Below are 21,693 nucleotides of genomic sequence, written 5' to 3' on the forward strand. Positions count from 1 at the left end.
TCATTGCTCGTTGAGAGTGCAGACACGCGAATGTCACCAAAAGGACAGTTTGGGGTTCTACAGTCGTTTTTGTGAACGAAGAGTGGACGGTACGTGACGAGAAGGGAAAGAGTGGACAGCTGTGGCGACCCGCCACCAGAAGTGGCGCCCCAGTTGTGGTGGCTGTTGCGTGATCCAGAATAAATCGTATGCCCAAAAATGCAGTCAACTGGTAGAAGAGAAAGTCACGGACCACTCGAGCCCTTGTCCACAACGCGTGACAATGATGAACAACAAAAGACTGTGGATAGTGTGCGGAGGTAGCAAGGGATTGAGGAACGAAAAGATGAGGCAAGTCCGCGCCTCTTGAAAGCAGTAGAACGACTCAAGACCGATGGAGGTGCGACGGCGATGATGGTATCAAGGGGAGGAAGCGCGCATCACTGCAACCAATCTTGAGTCAGATGTAATCGAAAGTCCGTAGTGAAGCCCTTGTCGTCTCAAGATTATGCAGCCGTTGTTGGGTGGGATACGCTGATGTCGTAGGGACGGAGAGCTTGATCCAACTTCCAATTGCTCCTGTACCTGCGTTCTGGTGCGAGGCGAGCGAGCAACGGCAGCGTAGAGTGATGAGCCTTGGCGAGCAAGGGATGCTCAATTTGCGACTTTGCTAGCTTGCCGTCTGTGCTCTGGTCTGTGCTCTGGACTGCGGACGCTGCCTTGAAGAAGTCTCCTTCGCTCATGGCAGCCACCTTTACGGGCACTTCTGCATCTTGGAACGTGGGTGCAGAAGGTGTGACGGGTGTTTGAGGGCCGCTGTAACCGCTGTACGACGAAGACGCGTCCAGCTCGAAAGAGTTCTCGGAAAGAGCGGGTGTGACAGGTGCGGAGAGATTACCTTCGTCAAACACCGTCAGATCCGACTGGATTGACAATTGCCTGTGGCGCTGAGCACCGGCCGGAAGCGAACGTTCGCACATCCACTCTACGTTATCCTCGACGCAGGCGACGCGTCCAGCGAGATCTTCCTCTTCAGTCTTAGCTTTGCGATAAATGACGTGTTGGCAGACAGGGTAGATGGTCATCTTCTTGTCGGTGGCAGAGACGTCACGAATGAAATTGATGGCAGCTTCGTGACACGCGACCCGGTCCTGACCGCCTTGCTGGACTAGGGTAGGGTGACGAATTTCGTGCGCCCGCTGTTGGATCATTTCAGCTGCGAAGTGGATGCAAAGCAGGTGACCCACACGGAACGCGCCTTGATGACTTCGCTTGTCCTCGGTGACTAGAGTCTTGTATACCTTGGGGTCCTTGTCGAGGCACTTCTTGTGTGGAACAATGACTTCGACGCGTCCGAGACCGAGGTACGTGTCGCCGTACCAGATCATCTGCTGCAAGAACCAGGGAATGCGCACGTTGGCGCGAGAGTATTCGATGATGGGACCGACTCCTATGATACCGTCGATGGGCACTTCGTATTCTCCCTTCGCTTCTTCGCGGAGCGAGTTGGGATAGTGCAAGGCGTACATGTGGGCCACGAGGCCACCAAAGGAAAGGCCGAGCATGAAGGTCGTGCGACGCTCGACCTTGCGGCGACGTTCAACACCATCGGCCTCGTCATCCCGCTTAGCAACGTCGTGCAAAACGGCGTGAAGGCCTTCTGTGTATGCGTCCAGGTGACGCTGGTACACATGAGTACCGGTCGAGTAACCGTGAGAAATGAGGTCGGGAACGATGAGTCTGAATCCAGCGTCGAGGTAGCGTCTGGAGTGAGAAGCCAGAGTTCCAGAATGAACGCCAGTGCCATGGACGAAGATCATGTCGGCGTTGCGGCCGGTCTTGCGCATGGCCTTTTTGTCTTCCCAAACTTGGTACCAAGACCAGTCTTTGCCATTGTCGAGCATAGCCTTGCCGAACCAGACAGTGACATCTGGGTTGTCGTGCAGACGCTTTTCCATGGGGGAAAAGGGAACATCGGTACGGCCATAGGTGCGATCAGCGGGCTCGTACAGACCAGCCTTGGTCAAGGCAGGCTCGCCGACGACCTCCCAAAGTGTGCGCTTTGCGTTGTCGATGAAACCCATCTTGCAAGGGGGCGTAGAGGCGACAGTGAAGTGGGCGCGGCAGAAAGGACTCGAAGGGCAAACCTGTGAATGCTGAGTGGAGTCAAGCAAGAGCTTTTTAGGCGTGCGATTATGGGTATTGTAGCCAGTATGTTTGGATCACAGGAAAGGCTATCGTGGTTGCGGTGTGGGCGTGGTGTGTGATGACGCGTGGGAGTGTAAGAGGTGTCAAGAAAGGATTGTGCGAGTGCTCTTCAACTGGAGAAGGTAAGAGCGTGCAAGTGTCGATTGTGAGGAGGTGGGCAGGGGTGCGGTAAGTGTGGCCGATTCGGGGTATTATAAGGAGAAGCACATGTGCACCGTGTGGGCAGCACGCAAATCTCGGGATGCACTAAGAGCTGCTGCTCCCTCCGCTTTGCGCGTGAGCAAATGAGAGCGGATTCAGATCGATGGGTGAGCCTCTCTCTCTACACAGCAATCAGTACAGCAAATTGCCTGCAGATGAGTCGCGAGCTAAGGAGCAGCGAGCAGGGTTAGGGAATTAAGCGCGCGTCATGGAGCGGGAGGAGTGCGCGGCCGTGAAATAACCACCGTCGAAATCTTGAAGGGCCCATGTATCACAGGGGCGAGAAGGCGAGACGGATCAAGCGGCGGGACAAATCCTTGAGGCACCTCGAGCCTGCGTGGTCGGGTGCCGAAGCGTGCAACGTAAGACGCGCAGGCGGGAATTTAGCTGCAGTTGCGGCAGCATGCGCGTAAACCGCTGAAGTGCCTCTGTTCCACCTGAATCGCCCACGCAAACTATGATCTGCGCTACTGCGCACCATGCTCATCAATGCAGGCTAGAGCATGTTGGCGACAGTGGTCTCGGAGAGAGGAAGCCTGCAGGTAGGGAGACATGGGCTAGGCTAAACCCTACACTCAGACAGGCGCCTTGTGTCATCGAGAATATCAAACCCGCTAAAGGATACGCGGGTGTGAGGACCAAAGCCCATCAACTGGTACCCGCACCGGAAATTGCACACAGAGGGAACATCCCTTCTCAATCAACAATGATCTGAGTACGGTCGAGTTTGCCCAGAAGTGTGAGTGAAACAGCAGACATGATGACATTGGATAAAGGAGGGCGAGCCGCCTAGCGCTGTGCCCCTGAGATCGAATCCTGGTCCGTCTCAGCGACAAACATTGCCGGTCCCGCTAGTATTTGCTTCCAGCCCCGAACAACGTCGTTCAAACTTTTGTTTGCAATTACTTGCAACCTCATTATACAGGCATCATCGCTCTTGCCATAGGGGAGACTGCGTGCCTAGTTGATAGCAGCAGTAGCGCCCTGGAGGCAACCCTTTGCAGCAATGATGAAGTAGGGGCCCGTGACAATCTTGTCCATCGCCAGCGTCCCTGAAAATGCAAGCTGTACTCTCTCCACGAGAAAAGGAGGCGTGCAGGCGATTTATGCGAGGCACTGAACCAAAAGGCGGGGTGCTTTTCCAAGGCTGTTCAGCAGGCGTGTCCAGCGAAAGCAAAGGTCTGACACAACCCGACGCTTGCAGATGTCCGAACTCTGCGTGAAACATGCATGAGAAGACCCTCTCTTGTCATGCCTCAAATTTCACTTGGAAAGGGAGTCGAGGTCCAGGTCGGGATCGACTGCGTGCGTACGTCGTGGCGCAGGCCCTCCCCGCCCTCCGCTCGGGCCAACGTAGTAGGACTGGTTCGACCGGCTCAGTGCCCGCTTGCTGCGTTTTCTTCGTGGAGAAGCAAAATTCGTTCCCTCCGCCTTCCTTCCGACGCTACGACGAACCAATGACCATTCACGTTCAATTCTGGGCGGTGTCTAGCGTGCAGTGCCCAGTCGTAGCGATTGATTACTCAAGCGGGTCTTTTTGCTCCACTCACTGCCGCTGCATTGCGCCAAGGCGCTATCTTCGTCAATCATTCGCTCATTCTGCTACATGTACTCAAATGGCGCCTTTACGGCGGCCGCGAGCGAATTGACTACGATCAGGACGGCCTCGCTGGGGCAGAGCGGACAATGACGACGTGAGACCAGAGCGTTGGACCATCGCCGTCTCTGTCTGTTTCACCTGTAGCCAGCCAAGCAAATCATCCCCGCTTTTTAGTCCGAGGTGCTGTAGGTGAGACACGCTTGTCGCCGGCGGCTGCAGTACGAGCAGGCCCCAGACTTCATGCAGCGAATTCGAGGCGTGGTCAGCTTTGCAGCACGTCAGCAAAGAGTGGCTGAGACTTTCTCCTTGGCACGCGAAGGGTTGCTGCTCACGTTACATGAAGATCGCTTCTCTGTGGAAGCATTGCTGGCTTGGACCTTCAACTTTTGCATTACAGGCGTGAGTTTGTCGCCTGTAATGCAAAAACACAGTCCAAGCGGATCACAAGCCCGGAAGCCGAAGGCTGTGGAGGGCTAGTGGTGTGAGCGCGGAGACAAATGCCTCCCGTGCAGCTAGTGTTCGCTGCCGAATCAAAAAGAAATCTGCGGGAGGGTTCACTCACCGCTGACGCCACGAGCGGAACCTCTCACTGTTTGCAGCGCACACAAAAATTCAAATCCTGACTGTGGAAAAGAAAGTCCGATTGATTTGTTATATTATTATCAGCGAAAGGGTAAGTTTGTTTCCATGGAGTAGGGTCGGAGTCGCCCGTCTCGTCCAGCATACTCGCACTCCGCGTCCCGATGCTGCAAGCCATGAACGAGCCGCTTTCTTTCGAGAACTACAGCGACGCCGCAAGCAACAATGCAAGCCAAAATGAAAGGGATCTGAAAGCCACTATGATGGGCGTGCTTCGGCAAGGCTTGCTTCTGCGCAGCGACGTTGAGCGCCACAGCAACTTGAGGGATGTCAAGATGGCGAGAAGAGCTTGTCATCAAGGCCACAGCCATATGGCACGAAAGGTTGGACAAAGATGAATTCTGGACGTGCCGTAGGGTCTTCAAAGGTTTCGCCGCGGCTTTCAAACATCTTGCAACTTGGTAATCGTGCTAAATGACTTTTGACTTGAGGTTAAGTGCCGACCGCTCGAGCGGAAGTAAATCGACTACGTGCGTTTCAAAATCTTTCGTCGACGTCATCTCAACCGCCTGCTGACTCGCCTCGGCTACAGTACGAGGCAAAGTGAACGATGGCCCGCACGCAGTAGTACGAAGGCAAAGTTGAGCGCCGAGTATTCGAGCGCCTTCACAAGAGTCATTGAACGAACTCTTCTTGACGGAAGTCTACCGCTCACGTTGACCCGTGAAGGTTTCGAAGGTGGCGGCGATGTACTCACCTACCGCGAAGGCATCACCCTTTCTCTAAAGTTCCCATGACCGCGCAAGAGCCTATAAGCATGACGCCGGCCTTGCGATGTAATATGAACCCTCCGGGTTCGATGAGCCCTTCACACAATACGGCGGGCGATGCGCTGGTGCCTTCATCACTTTCAATCTGTGCCGAGAGTTACAGCGGGACGAACTTTGTGATCGACTCAAGTCTGTCTATCATCTTGCGTAGGGCTCGAGCCGATGCAGGATACGGCGACTTGATAGCACTTTTCACTCGCACTAAACGAGCCCAGAGAGAAGCAACAGCCGGAAGTCTTGGCTCGAAGTGCAACAATTAGAAACTCCTTTGATAATCACCCGCCAGAACGAGAGACGTGAATTGCTTTTTCGGGATGATCACCGATCGCACTCTGACTGCGCGCGTAAATGTGCCGACACGCGTGTACCATCCATCACACGCACGCACGATCGAGGCAGCAAGCCGATCGACATGGCTTACTTTTGCCCGCTCGGTGCGCTTTTGTTGAGCGCGGCACGCACAGGCGCCATAACATGTAGCTTGTAGTCTGCAGTAAGTGTAAGTAGTCGTAGGACGGTCGTGAGTACCTCTCTGAAACAACCTGTTGAACCAGGTGGAGTTGAGCATGCCTGTCTGGGCGATGATCGCATCACGATCTTCCGTCATCCGTCGTGCCATATCGGTTGCGCGTGTTCACGCGGCCAAGTGACCTGATTTTTGAGGACCCACAGTCGTGAGTCTGGGTCACGAGTCATGAGTGCACCCCCATCAAAAGCCGGAGGTCGAGCTCGTCGCGGACCGCCGCGACAGAAACGACGGTTCACAACGCGGCGGAGGGCTTGCCTCTGGTTATGTGCTGGCCTTGGGCACGGATTGTGCAGCTGCGCAGCTACACATCATAAACAGCCGTCGCGCCGTTGTATTCCGCAACAATCTGAAGCACGAAGCATCAAATTGCTGCAAAGCGCGCGAGCCGCGCGCGCCTCGAGAGTTGCAGCCGCGTGCCCGGCATGCTGCACATGCGCCGGTTAGCGCGTCAATTTCTCTGGGGAAGTTACTGAGAGAGGAGAACTTTCCGTGCGGCTGCTTGGCGTAAATCCGCTAGGGGTCCTCGCGGGGAGCAATGCATGGAGACCCGCGCTTTGGGTCCCGGCTTGCTCACCCTGTGCGCCTCCTCGATCCTCAGTGCCATGTCAAAGATTCCTATTCGTGTAAAATCATCTGCAAACGAAATAGGCCGCGCCAGAGCTCGGTGGGCTGCTCGCGCTGCCAAGGCCTCCCATACAGCATGCGTATGTGCTGTGATGGCCAGATCAGTGAAATGAGACGTGGCTGCGCGGCGAAGGACGCGGGAGATATGCTGAGATATGCATGGTCACGCTGTCTCTCCGCGGCATATATGCAGCAGCATGTCTCCGACACCTGAGCATGCATGGAGTGCCGGGCGAGCTGATCCGGGCAGGAGGTGAGTATACCCCAGCTCGGCTGCGGCCCGCAGCTTGCGCGAAACCATTTGCATTTGCCTCTCGAAGTTGTGTCTCATTTCTGAGAAACCTAGCAGTAGGAGTTGGCTCTGCAGGTACTACTGCTGTGGTTCATTAGCGATTGCAAAGGTTAACAACCGCATGAGTTGAAGCCAAGCAAAAGGGCCAAGAGAGTGTTGAGGAGCGTGCAGCCCGTCTTCTGGGTGGATTTGGCTCACCGCTGCGTCTCCGCCCACTCGTATTCGATCGTACTTGGCAAGTGCTGTCTTTCCTCCGCACTCGAACTCAAACCTGTCAAACCTTGTCCGCGTCCCTTGGAGGGTGAAACACGCTCTCGCTGTGTTCTCGTCGCGCTAAGGCCAGTTGCGAGAGTCGGTGACCCTCGCTCCGCTGCTTTCCTCTCCATTCATCTCATCGTGCATCGTTACCCTCCCTAAACTTGCCCTTAACGCAGCCTCCCCCTCTCCGAATCGTTCGTTTCCAAAATCCCTTTTGCATCCGGCAGTGCTAAGCACAGGCAAGCTTGTTTCACATCAGCGCCCAGCCCTCGGCGCTCGCTTACCTGCAGCTTTCCACCAATCCTTTCCTTCCTTGGCTCCGCCAAAGGCTCGCCCGCTTCCGTCCTGCGTACTCGCAAGTCTGTCGCTCTATATCCACCTCATCGGTACATATATACTCTCGACTGATCCCCGTGTCCGTAGTCGCCGCGTTGTTAGCATTGCTACTACCACCCTCGTCCCTTCTGCTTCTCTGACTCGCACAGGCAAACCCTAGCTTGCGCGATGTCGTACCCATCTTCTTCCCGCCGTGGGCCGGCTGGTCCTCAACACCTCAGCGTCCGCGACCCGCGGGCACAACCTCGCTCATTCACACCATCCGACGATCCGTACGGGTTCGACTCTCCAATTCCACCAGAGGACGGTGCGCATACACCCATTCGTCACGATGGCTCCCACGCGCCCAATGGATATGCTACACCTAATTCTGGCGTGTCCGAAGACTTCAATGTCGATGATCCCGCGCCCACACCATACACTCCCTACAACCTGAATAACACTCGAGCTCGCAACTCAAATGCTACGCTCGTATCCACTGCGAGTCAGGACTTCTTTGGCATGGAGACCGCCATGCAGGAGCACCCGGACCGCAGGCCGAACTCCAGAAATGCAGGCCGGGATTCGCGGCTGGGACGCTTCGGCGGAGTGTTCTCACCGACTGCTGCGATGTGGGAAGCCGGCGCGAATCGCGACCGGTACAATCGACTCAGTCGGCAACTCAACTCAGCGATCTCGCACGCGCCAGCGATCCCCAATGTTCGTCTCAACACCCTGGACAAGGTGTCCGAAGAGAAGCGCATCGCTGATCCCGAGACGGAGCAGAAGAAGAAGCCTCTGCGAACCAAGAAAACGAAGCGTTTCTGGCTCATCTTCGCCGCGCTGATGGGCGTGACTTGCTTGACTGGTGAGCTTTTAAGATGCTGCATGACATGCGCTCGACGTAGTGCACGCGTGTTGACCGTGTGTTGACCGTGAATTCACCCTTCTCCGCTCAGCTATCGACATGTCCATCATCAGTACTTCCTTGCCAACCATCGTCGCGCAGCTTCCACAGTCCAGAATTCCAGCAACTTGGATCACGTCTGCTTTCTTGTTGACAACGACCGCATTTCAACCGTTCATGGGTGGCCTCGCAGATGTCGTCGGTCGCAGAAACTCTCTCGTCACTGCAGTGGTGCTCTTCCTGGTCGGATCTCTCATTTGCGCTCTCGCCAAGGATATGCTTACGCTCGTCGCGGGCCGTGGCGTTCAAGGTGTTGGCGGTGGTGGTGTTCAGGCAATCGCAGAAATCGTTCTCTCCGACTTGACCACCCTTCGAGAACGTGGCCTGTACGTTGGTCTAATTTCGCTCGTTTTCGCCGTCTCGACCTTTATCGCTCCAGTCCTCGGAGGTGTCTTCTCCGAGACCGACTGGCGATGGATCTTCTGGATGAATCTGCCTCTTGGTGGAGTGGTACTAGCTATGATCATCCCGACAATGAAGTTGCACACACCTCCGATGCCTTGGAAAGAGAAGCTCCACCGTATGGACATCCCTGCCAACTTGGTACTCTTTGGCTCGGTCATTGCACTTCTCATCGCCATCACGGAAGGTGGAGTTGAGCATCCTTGGGGCTCGGCTAGGATTATCGGACCTCTTGTTGCCGGTAGCGTTGGTATCGCAATCTGGCTCGCTCTGGAGTTCATTCCCAACCGTTTCGCTCCAGATCCCGTCCTGCCTCTGCGTCTATTCACCAACATCACCGCTGGAACTTGCTTCTTCATGACGTTCATCCACGGCATTGTGACTTACGGTGCTACGTACATCCTGCCAGTCTACTTCCAGTCCATTAAGGGTGCCAATCCTCTTCGGTCAGCCATCGATATCTTCCCATCAACTGCTCCAGGACCGATTGCTGCCATCATCGCTGGTATCGTGATGGCTGTGACGGGCAAGTACAAAATCCAGATCGCCTTCTGGTGGGCCACCATCCTCCTTGGTGTCGGGCTTATCCTCCATTGGGACGTCGACACTCCCGTCTACGAGTGGGTCATTATTCAGCTGGTTCCCGGCTTCGGTGTTGGCGCCCTTTACGCTCTCACTCTACCGCCAATCCAGTCGTCCTTGCCCGTGGTCGAGTTAGCACATGCGACCGCTACATTTGCATTCTGCCGCAGTCTCGGATCCGTCTTTGGAATCGCGTTCACGACCACTATCTTTGTGGCGCAGGTCGATCCGAAGCTCGCTGCCATTCCAGGTGCAGCTGAAGCAGGTCTCCGAGGTAGCACCGCCCTTGGGTTCGCGACGGAGCTGCATCGCCTCCCCGCTGAGCTGCAGCCACCAGTGATCGACGCTTTCATGTCCGCCCTTCGCTCGGCCTTCTTGCTCCTCGTGCCGTGTGCGGCCATCGGCCTCATTGCTTCGTTCTTCGTCAAGGAATTACCGCTTCCAGACTTCAACGAGTCGGACTATGGTATCAATGATGGCACCAACCCAAACGCAGTCTTGGCCAACGCGGAGGTCGCTCATCAAGCCGAAGAGGGCCTTGTCACGGTCGAAAAGATGCCCAAAGCACCTGAGCGCTCGCTTACCAAGGGTTCGCAGCCGCCACCTTCGGACAGCCCGTACAGCCCTTACAGCTCCAGCGGCAAGTTCGGTAGAAGCCCCTCGTTCGATCACGGTAGCAGCTCCTCTCCTGATACCAGCTCGCCTACCGGGTATCCTAAAAGCACGGAGCGACGCATGTCTACGAGCGAAGCATACAAGAAAGCTCAAGCGGCTCTGGCCCACGCTCAGCCGCCAAAGCCTCGTCACGTTCGTCGTCGTTCCAGCAGACTGAGTCTGTACGGTGACGATGAGAACGAAAAGGAAGCGCATCACGCCCTTGCAAGCTTGCGCGACGTGGACCGCGCTCGCAAAGAAGCTGCGCGTCAAAGCGTTAGGAACCCAGATGGCACTTGGCTTGGCACTGTGCAAAATGACCCTGCCGGCACCGGGGCTGCTGGTTTCGGGGACTTCGACTATGGCGTTGATGACGACGACGACTATGACTGGCGGCAGGGTCGCCGCTAAAAGGTTTACAAGTCATTCGTTCGAGTCGGGTGCTCACATTCAAGGGTCGAGCACTCTCGCGTCACGTGTCCTCATTGTCTCGAAGCATCATCACACCACTCACCATCTTTTGACCTGCTGACACACTCGAAATCACACAAAGACCCAGTGTCCCAACTTTCACTTCGCCCCCACCAATGCACGCAGCCTCAGCGCTCGCAGTGCACACCCCCTAAATCCACGCTCTCTTTGTGAACCTCGCGCTTTGAGTCCGGGTCGTACAGCACAGAACATGCCTGTTAGCAATTTGAAGCTGTTCCTTTCATCGAGTGATTGCGCGCAGTATTCGATACGCGTTCATCTGTGTCCGTGTATGGCATCTGTGCAGGTGGCCTGCTCGATCTGAGCTGATTGGAATCGTTAGGGATCCAGGGGAGCACCATGCAGCATAGAATTGATGTACCTGCTCACCGCCTTGAGTGAGGACAAGTCTGAATGGCGAATCACGGATGTTACAGAATGTGCGGCCAATATGAAGCCATGATGAGGGTGCAATGAAACGGAAGCGTTCGGAGTAGTGCGATGCAATGCAATTTGTGCGTGGAACGCGACCTTGCTCATTGCCTGCTGTGTGACTCAGGAGGTTGGTGGTTCGAACGCGCCAAGATCGTTTAAGTCCTCCTCCCACACATTGCGACTGATACTGGCCAACGCTTCTTCCAGAGAGGGGGGTATCCAAAGATCTTCGGGTCTCAGGTTGAGTGCGTGAAGGTTCTCTGCATAGGTGTCATCGCGCTCTGGTGGTCCGGCTTCGTCTAGTGATGCCTCGCCGCCCCTATTCTCCTTGGAAAGGAAGTACGATTCGACGGTGTCGAGCTCGTCTGGTGCGCTTGCCACGCGGGTCAGATTTGGATTCGACGAACCAGCTTCGTCTCGTGGCACTCTACGAGGACCACTGGAGGCTGTGGTGCTTGCATCTTGTTCGATCGATGTGCTACCACTGTGCTGCATTACACGCAAAGGAGAAAGCAGCGGATTCTGTACGCTCGCCTGAGCCCGAGAAGCTCTATCTTTGCCCTTAGGGATTTGAGGCTCTCCTGGAGACATGCTAGACCTGGTGCGTGCGTTTTCGCCGCTCGCTTGGTGCTCATGAGCCGCATTGCCGTCCGAAGAAGTGACTGGCTTGTATTTTGTATCGCTGAGAAGCTTCGCGATCCTCTCTTTCACAATCTTAGCTCCAGACTGGAGGACGTGCTGGTCCACCTTGGTTCTCAATAAACTGTGCAAAATCTGCTCATGTCGAGCTTGTGCAGCTCGAATATGAGAGTCTAGCAGCGATTTTTCTCGCACCGATGCTTGGCGGCGCAGCTCGGCTTTCTGGGCGTCGTCGAGGTGGCTTTCCGCTCCATCAAGAATGTCTGTTTGACTGCTTGCGGCGGGAGACAGGGTCGAGGCTGCAGATGCAACAGGCCATTTCGATGGGAGCAGCGAGTGAACAACGGACGGCTCTGAATGTTGCTGGGCATGGAGAAAGTTGAATAGCTGCGTTGTGGTGACTCTGTGCCGGATGCAGGGCTGCGTGGGCACTACCGCTTGGGAGGAGCGCCGCGCAGCGGACGTAGTAGTAGCGTCCTCGTTGCCGATTGGCACAATCGAAAGCTGACGATTCGGCCGCGATGCCTCTGCAGCGCCCTTTGAGGCCACTGGCATCTCGTTGAGAGCAGTCTCACATACGCCCGGTGATGGCTGTGCTGTGCTGGAGTGACTTGTTGGCGCAGCAACACTCTGCATAGCTTCCTCCGACGCCGAAAGAGGATTTGAGACGCCTTCACTATCATGGTCCTGGTCAGATGGCGATTCGCGTGCGTCAGAGTCTGCCTGAAGAGGGGAGCTTGGTGTCGAGCTGACTGGAGTACTTTCATCGCAAGCATCTCCCACAAGAGACTCCAGCCGACGTTGTTTCCTTGCTCTGCGGGTTAGACCAGCAGCCCCAGCAGCTGCCAATCCTCCTCGGGTATTGAGTCGAGCTCTCAAGTGCACTTCCTCATCAAACGTGGTCGGTGAATGATGTGAACCTTTCATGCCCGAATTTGCAGAGTCTGCTCGTGCCTCGGTGCGTGTTGGTGCGAAACGAGCCGGAGGAAGCGCTCGAGCCGGAACAGATACGCGTGCGGCCTCCCAGGCCACAGGCTCTGGAGTGGGACTGGGGCGTTTCCTGTGTTTTCGGCGGGGGACTAAGTCATCGGGATGGGAGGTCTGGGCTGATATGTCCCGGCTGAGAGGTCGAGATCGTGGTCGACCAGTGGAATTGTCACCGATCGCTCGGGTTGAGATGGAAGATGGTTGAGATCCCAAGGCTACTGTCACGCTCGATCCATTGGATCGCGGAAGGGTGGCACAGGTCGCTCGAGTGGATGCGCGCACATCTAGCGAGCGCGCTTCGCGTACTGCGCTATCGTGGCCATCACTTTGCACCACTTCGCTATGAACGCTGGCCGTGTCGGGGAGTCTTGGAGACCTCCTGGGGTCGTCGAGTGGCGTGACTTGGCCACTTCCAGGAGATTGGCTGAGCACTGTGCCGACTCTTTTTGAAGAGCCCCTGCCAACGGGCAAGGTGATACCAGTGGAGGTGCTTGAGCGTGAGTGGCATGTAGATGCGGGAGGCGAAGGCAATAGTCGCTGCAAATGCTCACGCCGCTGTGGTTGAGCCCCGCCGCTGTTCAGGACGTCATCGTCCCCTACATCGTCCTCGCTTTCGCTTGTGCCGAAGAGCGGAGCTTCATCTGTCTCCGGATCTTCTGTGCCGATTGTGGGGATTTGGGCCTCACATTCTTGTGCGGCAAGCTTGTCTGATGCGGAAGCGTGTGGTGCCTGCTGTTGACTTTGCAGCAGATGCCGATCAACGCTCATCGTGGACAAAGATAGGTCGATGTATGGCCTGTCGGCGGATCTAGCACCGCTAAAGGTGCACACAAAGCATAGTTCAGGCCGATGGGTCGGCAACCACGAATTTAAGGTGGAGTTCCTAGAGGCCAGCGTCTAATTGTCGCTTTTCCTTCGTTTGCAAAGGTCATGGCGCTTCGTTGTGGATCGGGTGGCGGCCGCAGCACTGACTGGCGGCGCCCGTGCGACCGAGCGATTGGGGGCAACACAGGGCGGGCCCAACGCTCAGAAGAGAGTGTGAATATGTTTGCAGCATATATGCGCATGTGGTCAAGAGCGTAGGAAGCCAGAGCTGATGATGCTCCAGTGCATGCTCTATGCGCGAAGCATCCACGAAGCCCGCGCCGTCGTAAAACGTCCGAAGATTGGGGTGGAGGCTTAGTCACGTGGTCAAATAGGCGCATGTCCTTTGTCACGGAGTCTGAATAGCAGTCGCATGAGTTGCAGCCGGGCGCGCTGAAAAGCATGGCTGCTACACGATCTTGAATTCGTGAGTCTAAGTGATGCCTTGCCTCAGCTCATAGACGGCCACTCATAACGTACTCACACCATTTCAAAGGCCGCATGGCACCCTTTGTCAAGCACAATGGATCGGTGGGCGTCCTTTCGATGAGTGTGATGGCGATCACTGCCTCATCAAGCCTTGAGTTTAGTGTGCAGAAGCGTGGAGGTATCCAGTCACTTGCTCACACTTGATCCCAAGGTCACGCAGCGATGAGCAAGCGAAGCACGACGAAGCTATCATCCACTGCTAGGCATCTCGAACCGTCACTTTCTCTGGAATCCCACTGGAAGTACCATCGATAGAGTGAAAGCGACTTAGCATATAAAGACCTGGGCATGGGTTGCGCTGACGCGCTGCAGACTGCGTCCAACTTCAATCTCGTGCTAGACCAGTGACACTACCATAGTCCGCACTCCTTCAACAACGTCGATCTCGGTGCGACCATTGAACCTTGAAGCAATGCTCGTATCAGGGCTGCTCTCTGTACCGCATGCAGTCAGCAGGAGCTTGGCCAAAACAGTTCCTGCTCGAATACCCTCCTTTGCTCACCTACACACCCAGTCTGGCTCCCTTGCACTGCGGAAGTCACCTGCCCAACCTCACGGCGTGCTCAATCGCAGAAGGACGCTCGTTGCCCTGCCTCGCGCTTCCTTCAGCTCTGGAATCTACCTCTCTAGTCGAAGCCGCACCCGTCCTCTCTCGACTCTACCGGCGTCATCTCAGTCTCTGGAAACAACTGTCGCACGAGGAACAGCGTTCGAGAATGCTTCCAAGGAGGTTCTCTATCAACTTTTTGGCATGGACTTGCAGAGAGTTGGGGGCGCTGGAGATGCTGGCGTCGACTTGCAAGGCTGGTGGTACCTGCCAGACTCCGCTACTGGTCCTCCCGACCCTGCCGCTCTGGCGACGCCCGCAAAGCAAGAAGTCATGTATGCTGAGCATGTCAAGGATGTGAACCACCCATGCAACGGCTTTTATGACTCGCCCGAACACTTTGCTCAGACAGTCAGGGGTCGTGTCAGCAAAATCATGCAGTGCTTTCCAAAGCCATTTCAAGGAACCTATTCAGAGGCCGTTGAGGCATCAGTATCACCTATGACGACCACAAAATTCGCCTGCGCAACCTACGGTGCCGGTGAGGACGAAAGAAACGAGATATACGAGCTTTACAGGGGTGTATGGCAGCTGCGATGGCTGGATCAGATCAGCAGTGACACAGCAGCACGCCATGAAACAGGCAACAGAGAACACGACTCGCATGCGCCTGATGCTCTTGCCCATCGACTTCGGGTCGTGGCTCAGTGCAAAGCGGAATCAAAGCCACTGGGTCCTGTCAAGCTGCGCGAGCTTGAAGGCACACTCGGTCGCATAAGTCAGAATGCCAAAACTTCCGTTGCCCACTCAATCTCTTCTGAAGCGGCACCCGTGGGTGTTCTAATCTCTCTAGAAGGCTTCAGCAAGCAGACGATTAACCAGACGATGACCAGCTCCTTTCCCATTTTGCTCCTTCATCTCCAGCGCGGCATGGCTTCCTCGACCAGCTCCAGTCCCACAAACAGCCGGAGTCCGAGTTCGAACTTAGGTGCGAGAGGAATCGCTCAAGCTACTTCGTCATTGCGAGCGTCTGTCGAAGAGCTGCGCAACGCCAGCATGAGTTCCATAATGATGAATCAAGCTCTGTCCGGAAGCAAGGGCCCCTTGGGTGGACGACTCGAAGTTCGCTGGACACATCGCTTTCCAAGCAATTCCTCGCCCAGCTCAGTGCGGGGCGAATTGGCCTCGCCACCACTACCCACTGGCTCGACACGTCGTCCGGCTTTGTTTTGGGATGGGAAGCTGCTGGGCAAACGAGGTCGAGAGCGTCAAGTCGAGCAATAGCTCTCTCTCTCTCTCTCTCTCTCTCATCAATACACACTCTCTTTCAAGAATTTTGCGCGCTTGCTCCGTCCCTTTCTTTCTGGCTTTGCTTGCAACGCTGCCTGCACGATTTCTGCGATATTCACGGCGGTCGGAACTTGTACCTTCTGACTGCTATAACCGCTGCTTGTCACCTGAGCAATCCTATGTGTTGGTTTGAAAAGTGTGCGCGCACCGGCTGAGCCTGACGTGCCTCAATCAGCTCAGCACCGCAACATCCAAACGTACTGCGCCTTCAGTGCAATCGACAGGTCAAAGCGCTCGCTGTCAAGCAACTTCACATCGGACGAACAGCCATGGAGGCGTGAAGATTGGATATGATTGCAGATCCGAGGGCATCGTGACACGAATGCAAATAGTGTGAATCACGGTCGAGCAAAGTGCGGGCACAAGCATTGGTCGTGAAGATTGAGATCTAGGGGCACGGTGACGTGGGAGCAACGAGCTGGAGTATTTTGAAATGGGTAGAGGAGAGCATTGAGGGAATTCAAGTCGCTCCGTAAACCCAATCTCATGAGTGCCTTTACTGCTTTTCGCTGGTGACGGCCTCGAGAGCAGAGCCGACCTCGAGATGGAAGAAGGGCGTGAGACTCTGGTTCCACAGAATGGGAACCGAGACGCTGGATGCGTTGCGATCGTCGTAAGAAGAATTATCGGACAGGCCGCCTTGTTGACGGGAGAGGACAGGAGGCTGATCGTCGGCGGGACTGCTGTCCTTGCCGTCGAGAGAGTCAACAGAGGAGTCGCGTCTGACTGGAGCGGGTGTGATACCGTCCTCGAGCTCCGCTCGGCGGCGGAGAGCGTCATCACCAACACCGTTGAGAGCATCGTCGATGGCTCTTCCGCGTCTCTCAGCCTCCTCTTCCTGGCGAGCTTGCTGATCCTTGTGGCTAAGGCTTTCTCCCGGGCGAATGATAGGTGCGACTTCGGTGATATGACGAGCGGCGAGACCAGTACCGAAACCACCAGCGAGCAAACCACGACGAATCCAAGGCGAGAGGATTCCGGCAAAGTGGAACTCGACCGGGTGACCGCTGTACCTCTCGACGGATTGGCGGACATCGACGAGCATTTGAATGGACGTCGTGTCGACATGAGGAACGGAGCTGAAGTCGAAAATGAAGGCACGCAGCAAGGGACGAGTGTCGTGTGCCAGACGAGCCTCAGCTTCTACGGCTTCCTTGTACTTGGCGTCCGCCTTGCGGGCCGCCGAGCCGCAGAGGAAGGCACGTCCAGCACGGGAGAAGTAGGGGTTGACAGGTCCAGGGTCATTCCAAGGACGGTCACCACGACTCTTGTAAAGGCTGGAGGCGGCAGGACGGGTTTGGACCTTGGCCTCTTCTATGAGCACATCGGCGAGGTGAGAAGCATTGGGGTACGTGAACGCCTCCTCGAACTTCCAGATGAGAACACCGGGAGGCGGTCGCTCGACAAAGACTGATGGGTCACGGAGACCATCCTTGTGCTCGAGAGGAAGGAAGATGTCGCGGTGAGCAGGGTGGGAGCTGGGACGAGTCCGATCTTCGTTGTGAACGCGGACGCGACCGAGCCATTTGCCGCGGGGGCGAGCGATGCGGACGAGCAGCAGCACGAGAGAAGCACCGACCGAGAAGTAGACACCAGCCTCGAGGTTGACGAAGATGGATAGAATGACGGCGCCGAGGAAGATGAAGAGCTCGAAAGGAGACACGAGCCAGAACTTGTAGGCGACCGAGAGCGGCGCAATGAGGTCGGTGACGGCATGGATAATGACAGCTGCAAGCGCTGCGTTGGGAATCCAGAAGAACGTTCCGGTCAAGGCGTAGATGGCGATCAGAACGATGATGGCGGTGACCCAACCAGCAAGAGGAGTGCGGACACCGGACTTGCTCTTGATGGCGGAACGGGAGAATGAGCCGGTGGCAGCGTAAGCTCCGAAGGTGGGGCCGACCATGTTAGTCACGCCGATGGCGACGAGCTCCTGGTTGGGGTTGATCTTGTAATTGTTAAGACGTCCGAAAGACTTGGAGATGGCAATGTGCTCCAAGAGCAGCACAATGGTGGAGACAGGAATCTCGGAGGCCATGTCGGAGAAAATCTGGGTGCTAAGCTCGGGCTGGCCAATATGTTGGAAACCTCGAGGCACCTTCTTCAAGATCGAGATCGGGAGTTTGGCCTTGGGATTGCGCGCTACTGTGGGACCAAGCCAAATGCGAGAGGCAGCCGTAAGGATGATGATGACGAAGGCGTTGCGGAACACGCTGATGAAGAAGCATGTGCGCGCAAGCTTGGGGTACCGGCGCGGGATTGCAGTGCACACCCATCGAACGAAGTACAGAAAGAAGAGGGCGGTAAGACCGAAGGCTGCATCGATGGTAGTGTTCGGCAGTGCCTTCAGAGTGTCGATGATGACTTCGTAGGTAGCAGAACCGCTGGTCTTGACTGCCGAGAGACCCATCAGCTTAGGTACCTGACCTGCCGCGATAGTAAAAGCAGATCCCGTCATGAAACCTGCAACAGCTGGTTGGGGAATGAACTCGACAATCCATCCAAGTCTGAGCAGACCGATGCCGAGGGTGACGACACCGCAAATGAATGCCAAGGCGGAAGCGATGACTTGAGGGCGGCCTTCGTAAGCATTAGTCTTTTCCATGACGTGGCGAATGACGTTGGCGGTTTGCAGGGACATGACGGCGACAGGTCCAATCGTGACATCCTTGGAAGTGGCGAAGAGCACGTAGATGACGACACCGACGAAGGAAGAGTATAGACCGTATTCGGGGGGCAGAAGGGCGACCTGAGCGTAAGACATGGACTGAGGGACGACGACGAGACCGACAGTGATACCAGCGATGAGATCACCGATCATCCATTGAGAGTTGTAAGACAAGATCCACTTGGTGAATGGAAAGAGCGAGTCGAGGTATTCGGTAGCCTTGCGTCCAGGTGATGAGAAGATGTCAGACAGCCAGCTTGAGCTGCTGACGAACGGCACGCCGTGCTTGTTGGCAGGTGTGTCATCGTAGCCAATGACATTCTTCCAAGCGCGAAGCGCAAGATTGTCTGCCTTTTGAGGAGCAGGAGCGCGTGGCTCCTTGCTGCTAAAGTCAGCCATGCTGACGTGGATGGGCGACGAAGGGTGAATGCGGGAGTGCGAGGAGCCCGATCAGACAGATGGGTGGAAGGCAAGCGAGCCTGAGATTCGTTGACGAGAAGGGGGAATTGTTGAAGTGATCTCGAAGAGGTGGATTATATGCGCTTCGCAGCTTCTCAGGGAAAGTGTGACGCTGGCTCAAGTTGCGTTGACCGTTTCTTGGTGGCGTCGAGTGGTGCAATTCTCCGATGTCACTTGTTTGTTCCTGCTGAAAGCGCGAGAACAGCGTCGAGTGGATGAGCAATGAGCAGCTTGCGATGGCGGGATGCGTCCTTGCAAGACTGTCCGAGTGGCGGGCGTCGTTTTGGCCAGGTCGAGAGGTGCGAAGGTCAGCCACAACGATCCTGCCAGGAACACATGTGGTCTAGACAAGTGAGCGGGAAGATTGCAGTAGCGTCGTCTGTGGGAAGAACGACGCGAGTTGGAGTCGTTGCAAAGCGAGCAGAGGTGAGTGAGGCTTGCTACTACTGTATAGCTGGAAGCGCTTGGTCTGTGGCGGCGTGCGCGATCATTGCGGCGGCACGCGACGAGACAGAACCAACGCTGCTTGCCGTCGGGCGGGACGGCAACGAAGGAAAATTTATCATTTGTGTAGACGAGGCAGACAAGCGTCATTGACATTGTGTTGGGATTCCTGTCGGAGCAGAGCCTGGCCTGCGGGTCGGAAAGGGTCGAGTCGGCTGGGCATATGGTCAGGTCGGCATTAGGCCAGAGGCGCTTGGGATGGTGCAAATTGATGGTTTGAGCACGCCATACCTGCCGACGGATCAACTCCAGGAATCCGAATACAAAAATGTGAGAGCAAAATAAAGAGCCACTCTAATCAGATTTATCCTTAGCCAGAGATGACGCTTGTGCATGCGCGGTCTGCTTCCGGCGATCGTAGACCGCATAGGCGCAGAGCCATCACCATCAAGCAGCCTGCAGGCGCATTCGGGTGCGTTGCGGCTTGGCGCGTGCGCTTGAGGGGAGCACTGCATGCGTTTCGGCGGATCGTGGCTAAGCTGGCGAGACCTCTCACACGTGATCTCGTCTGCAAGCATATCTGGTTAGTCTTCGAGACAAGTCGTGAGTCGTGAATGGTGAGGAATACCGCTATTCGACGATCAAACATACGAAATCGCGATCCAAGCGAGCTCCTTCAGCTCTGCTCCACAGGGCTCATCTCCAAGTGGTGAATAGATGCTTAATCGAAGGAGGCAGCGAAAAAATTGCATTCAACATACCGCCTCTAGCGCTGCTACGCACAAAAGGCGATAAAGGATGGATTGGCCAAGGCAAGTATGGCGACATCTGCAGCAACGCGAACGAGTGGCTTGGCGTCCGAAGTCACAACATCGACTTGTCTTGCGCGAGAAGCTGCACGCACTACTACTGTACGATGCTTGTCGCTCGAGCGGCAACACAGCCTACGGCTGCCCCGGTCCTGAGCCGCAGGGCGGTATGGGGCCAGGCTAGCAGACCGCCGAATCGAGGCAACCGCGGGTACGTGAGCCGCTTCTGGAGCCAGGCTCGATTGCGTGCTGCGGAGTCTGAACGTAGGCCTACGGCAGAGCGCGCCGCTCGAGCTAACGTCTGCTGGCTCTCACGCTCGCTTGTCTTCGTTGCGGATTGTCTTGTTTAACCGCCCGGCCAGAAGCATCTCGTGGCGAGACGTCGACTCGTAAATGCATCTGGACTTGCTTGATCGAAGCTGGGCTCCAATCTGCGTCGCCACACCTTAATTTGCCTCAGCTTTCCTTTCGACGTTAGTCGTGATGCTGTATCCGATGGCGCTAGCAACCGAGCACATCGTTCTCTGAGCCTGGAATTCTGCTTGCCCACGGTGTTGGGAAGGTAGCACCGTTTCTGCCTATTCAGCGAGCCATCGGGCTCCGATGAAGAGGCTATCACACGACGTGGACATGTCTGGCGCTCAACACGCATAGAGCAACCTTCTCGATCTCATTGTCTGTCATCGAATTGCTCGGCTAGGCCACCGCTCGGCTCTTGGGGGCAGACAAGGCGTCATCACTCGACAAAGTGCTACCGGCCACGGTCGAGACCAGCCTTGCCCGTTATTGTGTCACGGTCTAGCCTCTAATACGTGACCAGCGTTAGCAAGATTGACTCATGACGCTGAACGAGCGATTGGAGCACTGCTCGAAGTCCGATCCTCGGAGTTCAGCGAGATCGACGAGCCCATTGCGCGATGCTCCTTAGTGAGCTTCCCGGACTCAACCTTTCAAGGTGACACTCTCTCACAATGACCACAGACGTCGGCATCGGCAGGCAGGTAGCCTGACTTCAAGGTGTAGGTTGCCAGCCGGCTCTGACCCTGGGAACAATATACCTCCAGCGAGACACATACGGTCACACAGTCAGACGGCAAAGGAAAAATGGCTGCAGCTAATACGACATGAAGAAGGTTGTTGGCGTCAGTCATGATTGAACAATGATCTAGTCCGTCCTATGCGCGCTCAAGTAGCATGGACGCTCAGGAAACCTCAGACAAATTTACGGTCTACACGATGCTGTAAAATCTATCTGAAGCGCTGCACGGTCGAGGGGAGCAGCTAAGCATCTTCGACAAGGCAATGATGAGTTTCACCCACAACAAGACAGCAACTCGCCCCTTTCGCCTTCCCAGCCACGGAGATCAATATCGACTTCTCCTCTACACGAGCTTTGTCCTCTGCTGCAACTAACCGCCAGCGGCTTTGGCTGCATTGCTTGATCGATCTCCTCTACCGGACCACACTAGCAACACATGCGCTCTGCTCGGCTGTTTGATCGCTCAACAGGC

General features: G+C 55.8%; 6 protein-coding genes across 6 annotated transcripts; 3 read left to right on the plus strand and 3 right to left on the minus strand.

Moving 5' to 3' along the window:
* Positions 1-947: 947 nt before the first annotated feature.
* On the minus strand, positions 948-2,063 carry IE81DRAFT_281264 (alpha/beta-hydrolase; the record flags this gene model as incomplete). The annotated part of the gene is made up of 1 exon (XM_025511511.1): positions 948-2,063. A coding segment is annotated over one exon (1,116 nt), but the record flags the coding sequence as incomplete, so codon positions are not given.
* A 5,541-nt stretch (positions 2,064-7,604) lies between these two features.
* Positions 7,605-10,431, plus strand: IE81DRAFT_328893 (MFS general substrate transporter; the record flags this gene model as incomplete). Its single annotated transcript, XM_025515119.1, has 2 exons — positions 7,605-8,283; positions 8,375-10,431. 2 exons carry the CDS (start codon positions 7,605-7,607, stop codon positions 10,429-10,431), a joined length of 2,736 nt encoding a protein of 911 aa, XP_025371497.1.
* Positions 10,432-10,622: 191 nt separating this feature from the next.
* On the minus strand, positions 10,623-13,400 carry IE81DRAFT_30571 (hypothetical protein). The gene has a single exon (XM_025512333.1). The coding sequence runs from the start codon at positions 13,318-13,320 to the stop codon at positions 11,047-11,049; it is 2,274 nt and encodes a 757-aa protein (XP_025371498.1). The 5' UTR covers positions 13,321-13,400; the 3' UTR covers positions 10,623-11,046.
* A 466-nt stretch (positions 13,401-13,866) lies between these two features.
* IE81DRAFT_321496 (hypothetical protein) lies at positions 13,867-15,927 on the plus strand. The gene has a single exon (XM_025513357.1). The coding sequence runs from the start codon at positions 14,318-14,320 to the stop codon at positions 15,734-15,736; it is 1,419 nt and encodes a 472-aa protein (XP_025371499.1). The 5' UTR covers positions 13,867-14,317; the 3' UTR covers positions 15,737-15,927.
* A 386-nt stretch (positions 15,928-16,313) lies between these two features.
* On the minus strand, positions 16,314-18,794 carry IE81DRAFT_271552 (sulfate permease; the record flags this gene model as incomplete). The annotated part of the gene is made up of 2 exons (XM_025511410.1): positions 16,314-16,441; positions 16,484-18,794. Coding segments are annotated over 2 exons (2,439 nt in total), but the record flags the coding sequence as incomplete, so codon positions are not given.
* Positions 18,795-19,753: 959 nt separating this feature from the next.
* On the plus strand, positions 19,754-21,187 carry IE81DRAFT_352484 (hypothetical protein; the record flags this gene model as incomplete). The annotated part of the gene is made up of 7 exons (XM_025516634.1): positions 19,754-19,845; positions 19,962-19,976; positions 20,091-20,397; positions 20,688-20,744; positions 20,883-20,964; positions 21,003-21,109; positions 21,164-21,187. 7 exons carry the CDS (start codon positions 19,754-19,756, stop codon positions 21,185-21,187), a joined length of 684 nt encoding a protein of 227 aa, XP_025371501.1.
* Positions 21,188-21,693: the final 506 nt, after the last annotated feature.

This window comes from Ceraceosorus guamensis (genome assembly GCF_003144195.1).
Source record: "Ceraceosorus guamensis strain MCA 4658 unplaced genomic scaffold IE81scaffold_12, whole genome shotgun sequence".
Taxonomy (NCBI): Eukaryota; Fungi; Basidiomycota; class Exobasidiomycetes; order Ceraceosorales; family Ceraceosoraceae; genus Ceraceosorus; species Ceraceosorus guamensis.

What these genes read in the sequence shown, in the direction of transcription:
- IE81DRAFT_30571 (XM_025512333.1), bottom strand. Translation starts at nt 13,320, where the DNA reads ATGAGCGTTGATCGGCATCTGCTGCAAAGTCAACAGCAGGCACCACAC.
- IE81DRAFT_321496 (XM_025513357.1), top strand. Translation starts at nt 14,318, where the DNA reads ATGCTCGTATCAGGGCTGCTCTCTGTACCGCATGCAGTCAGCAGGAGC.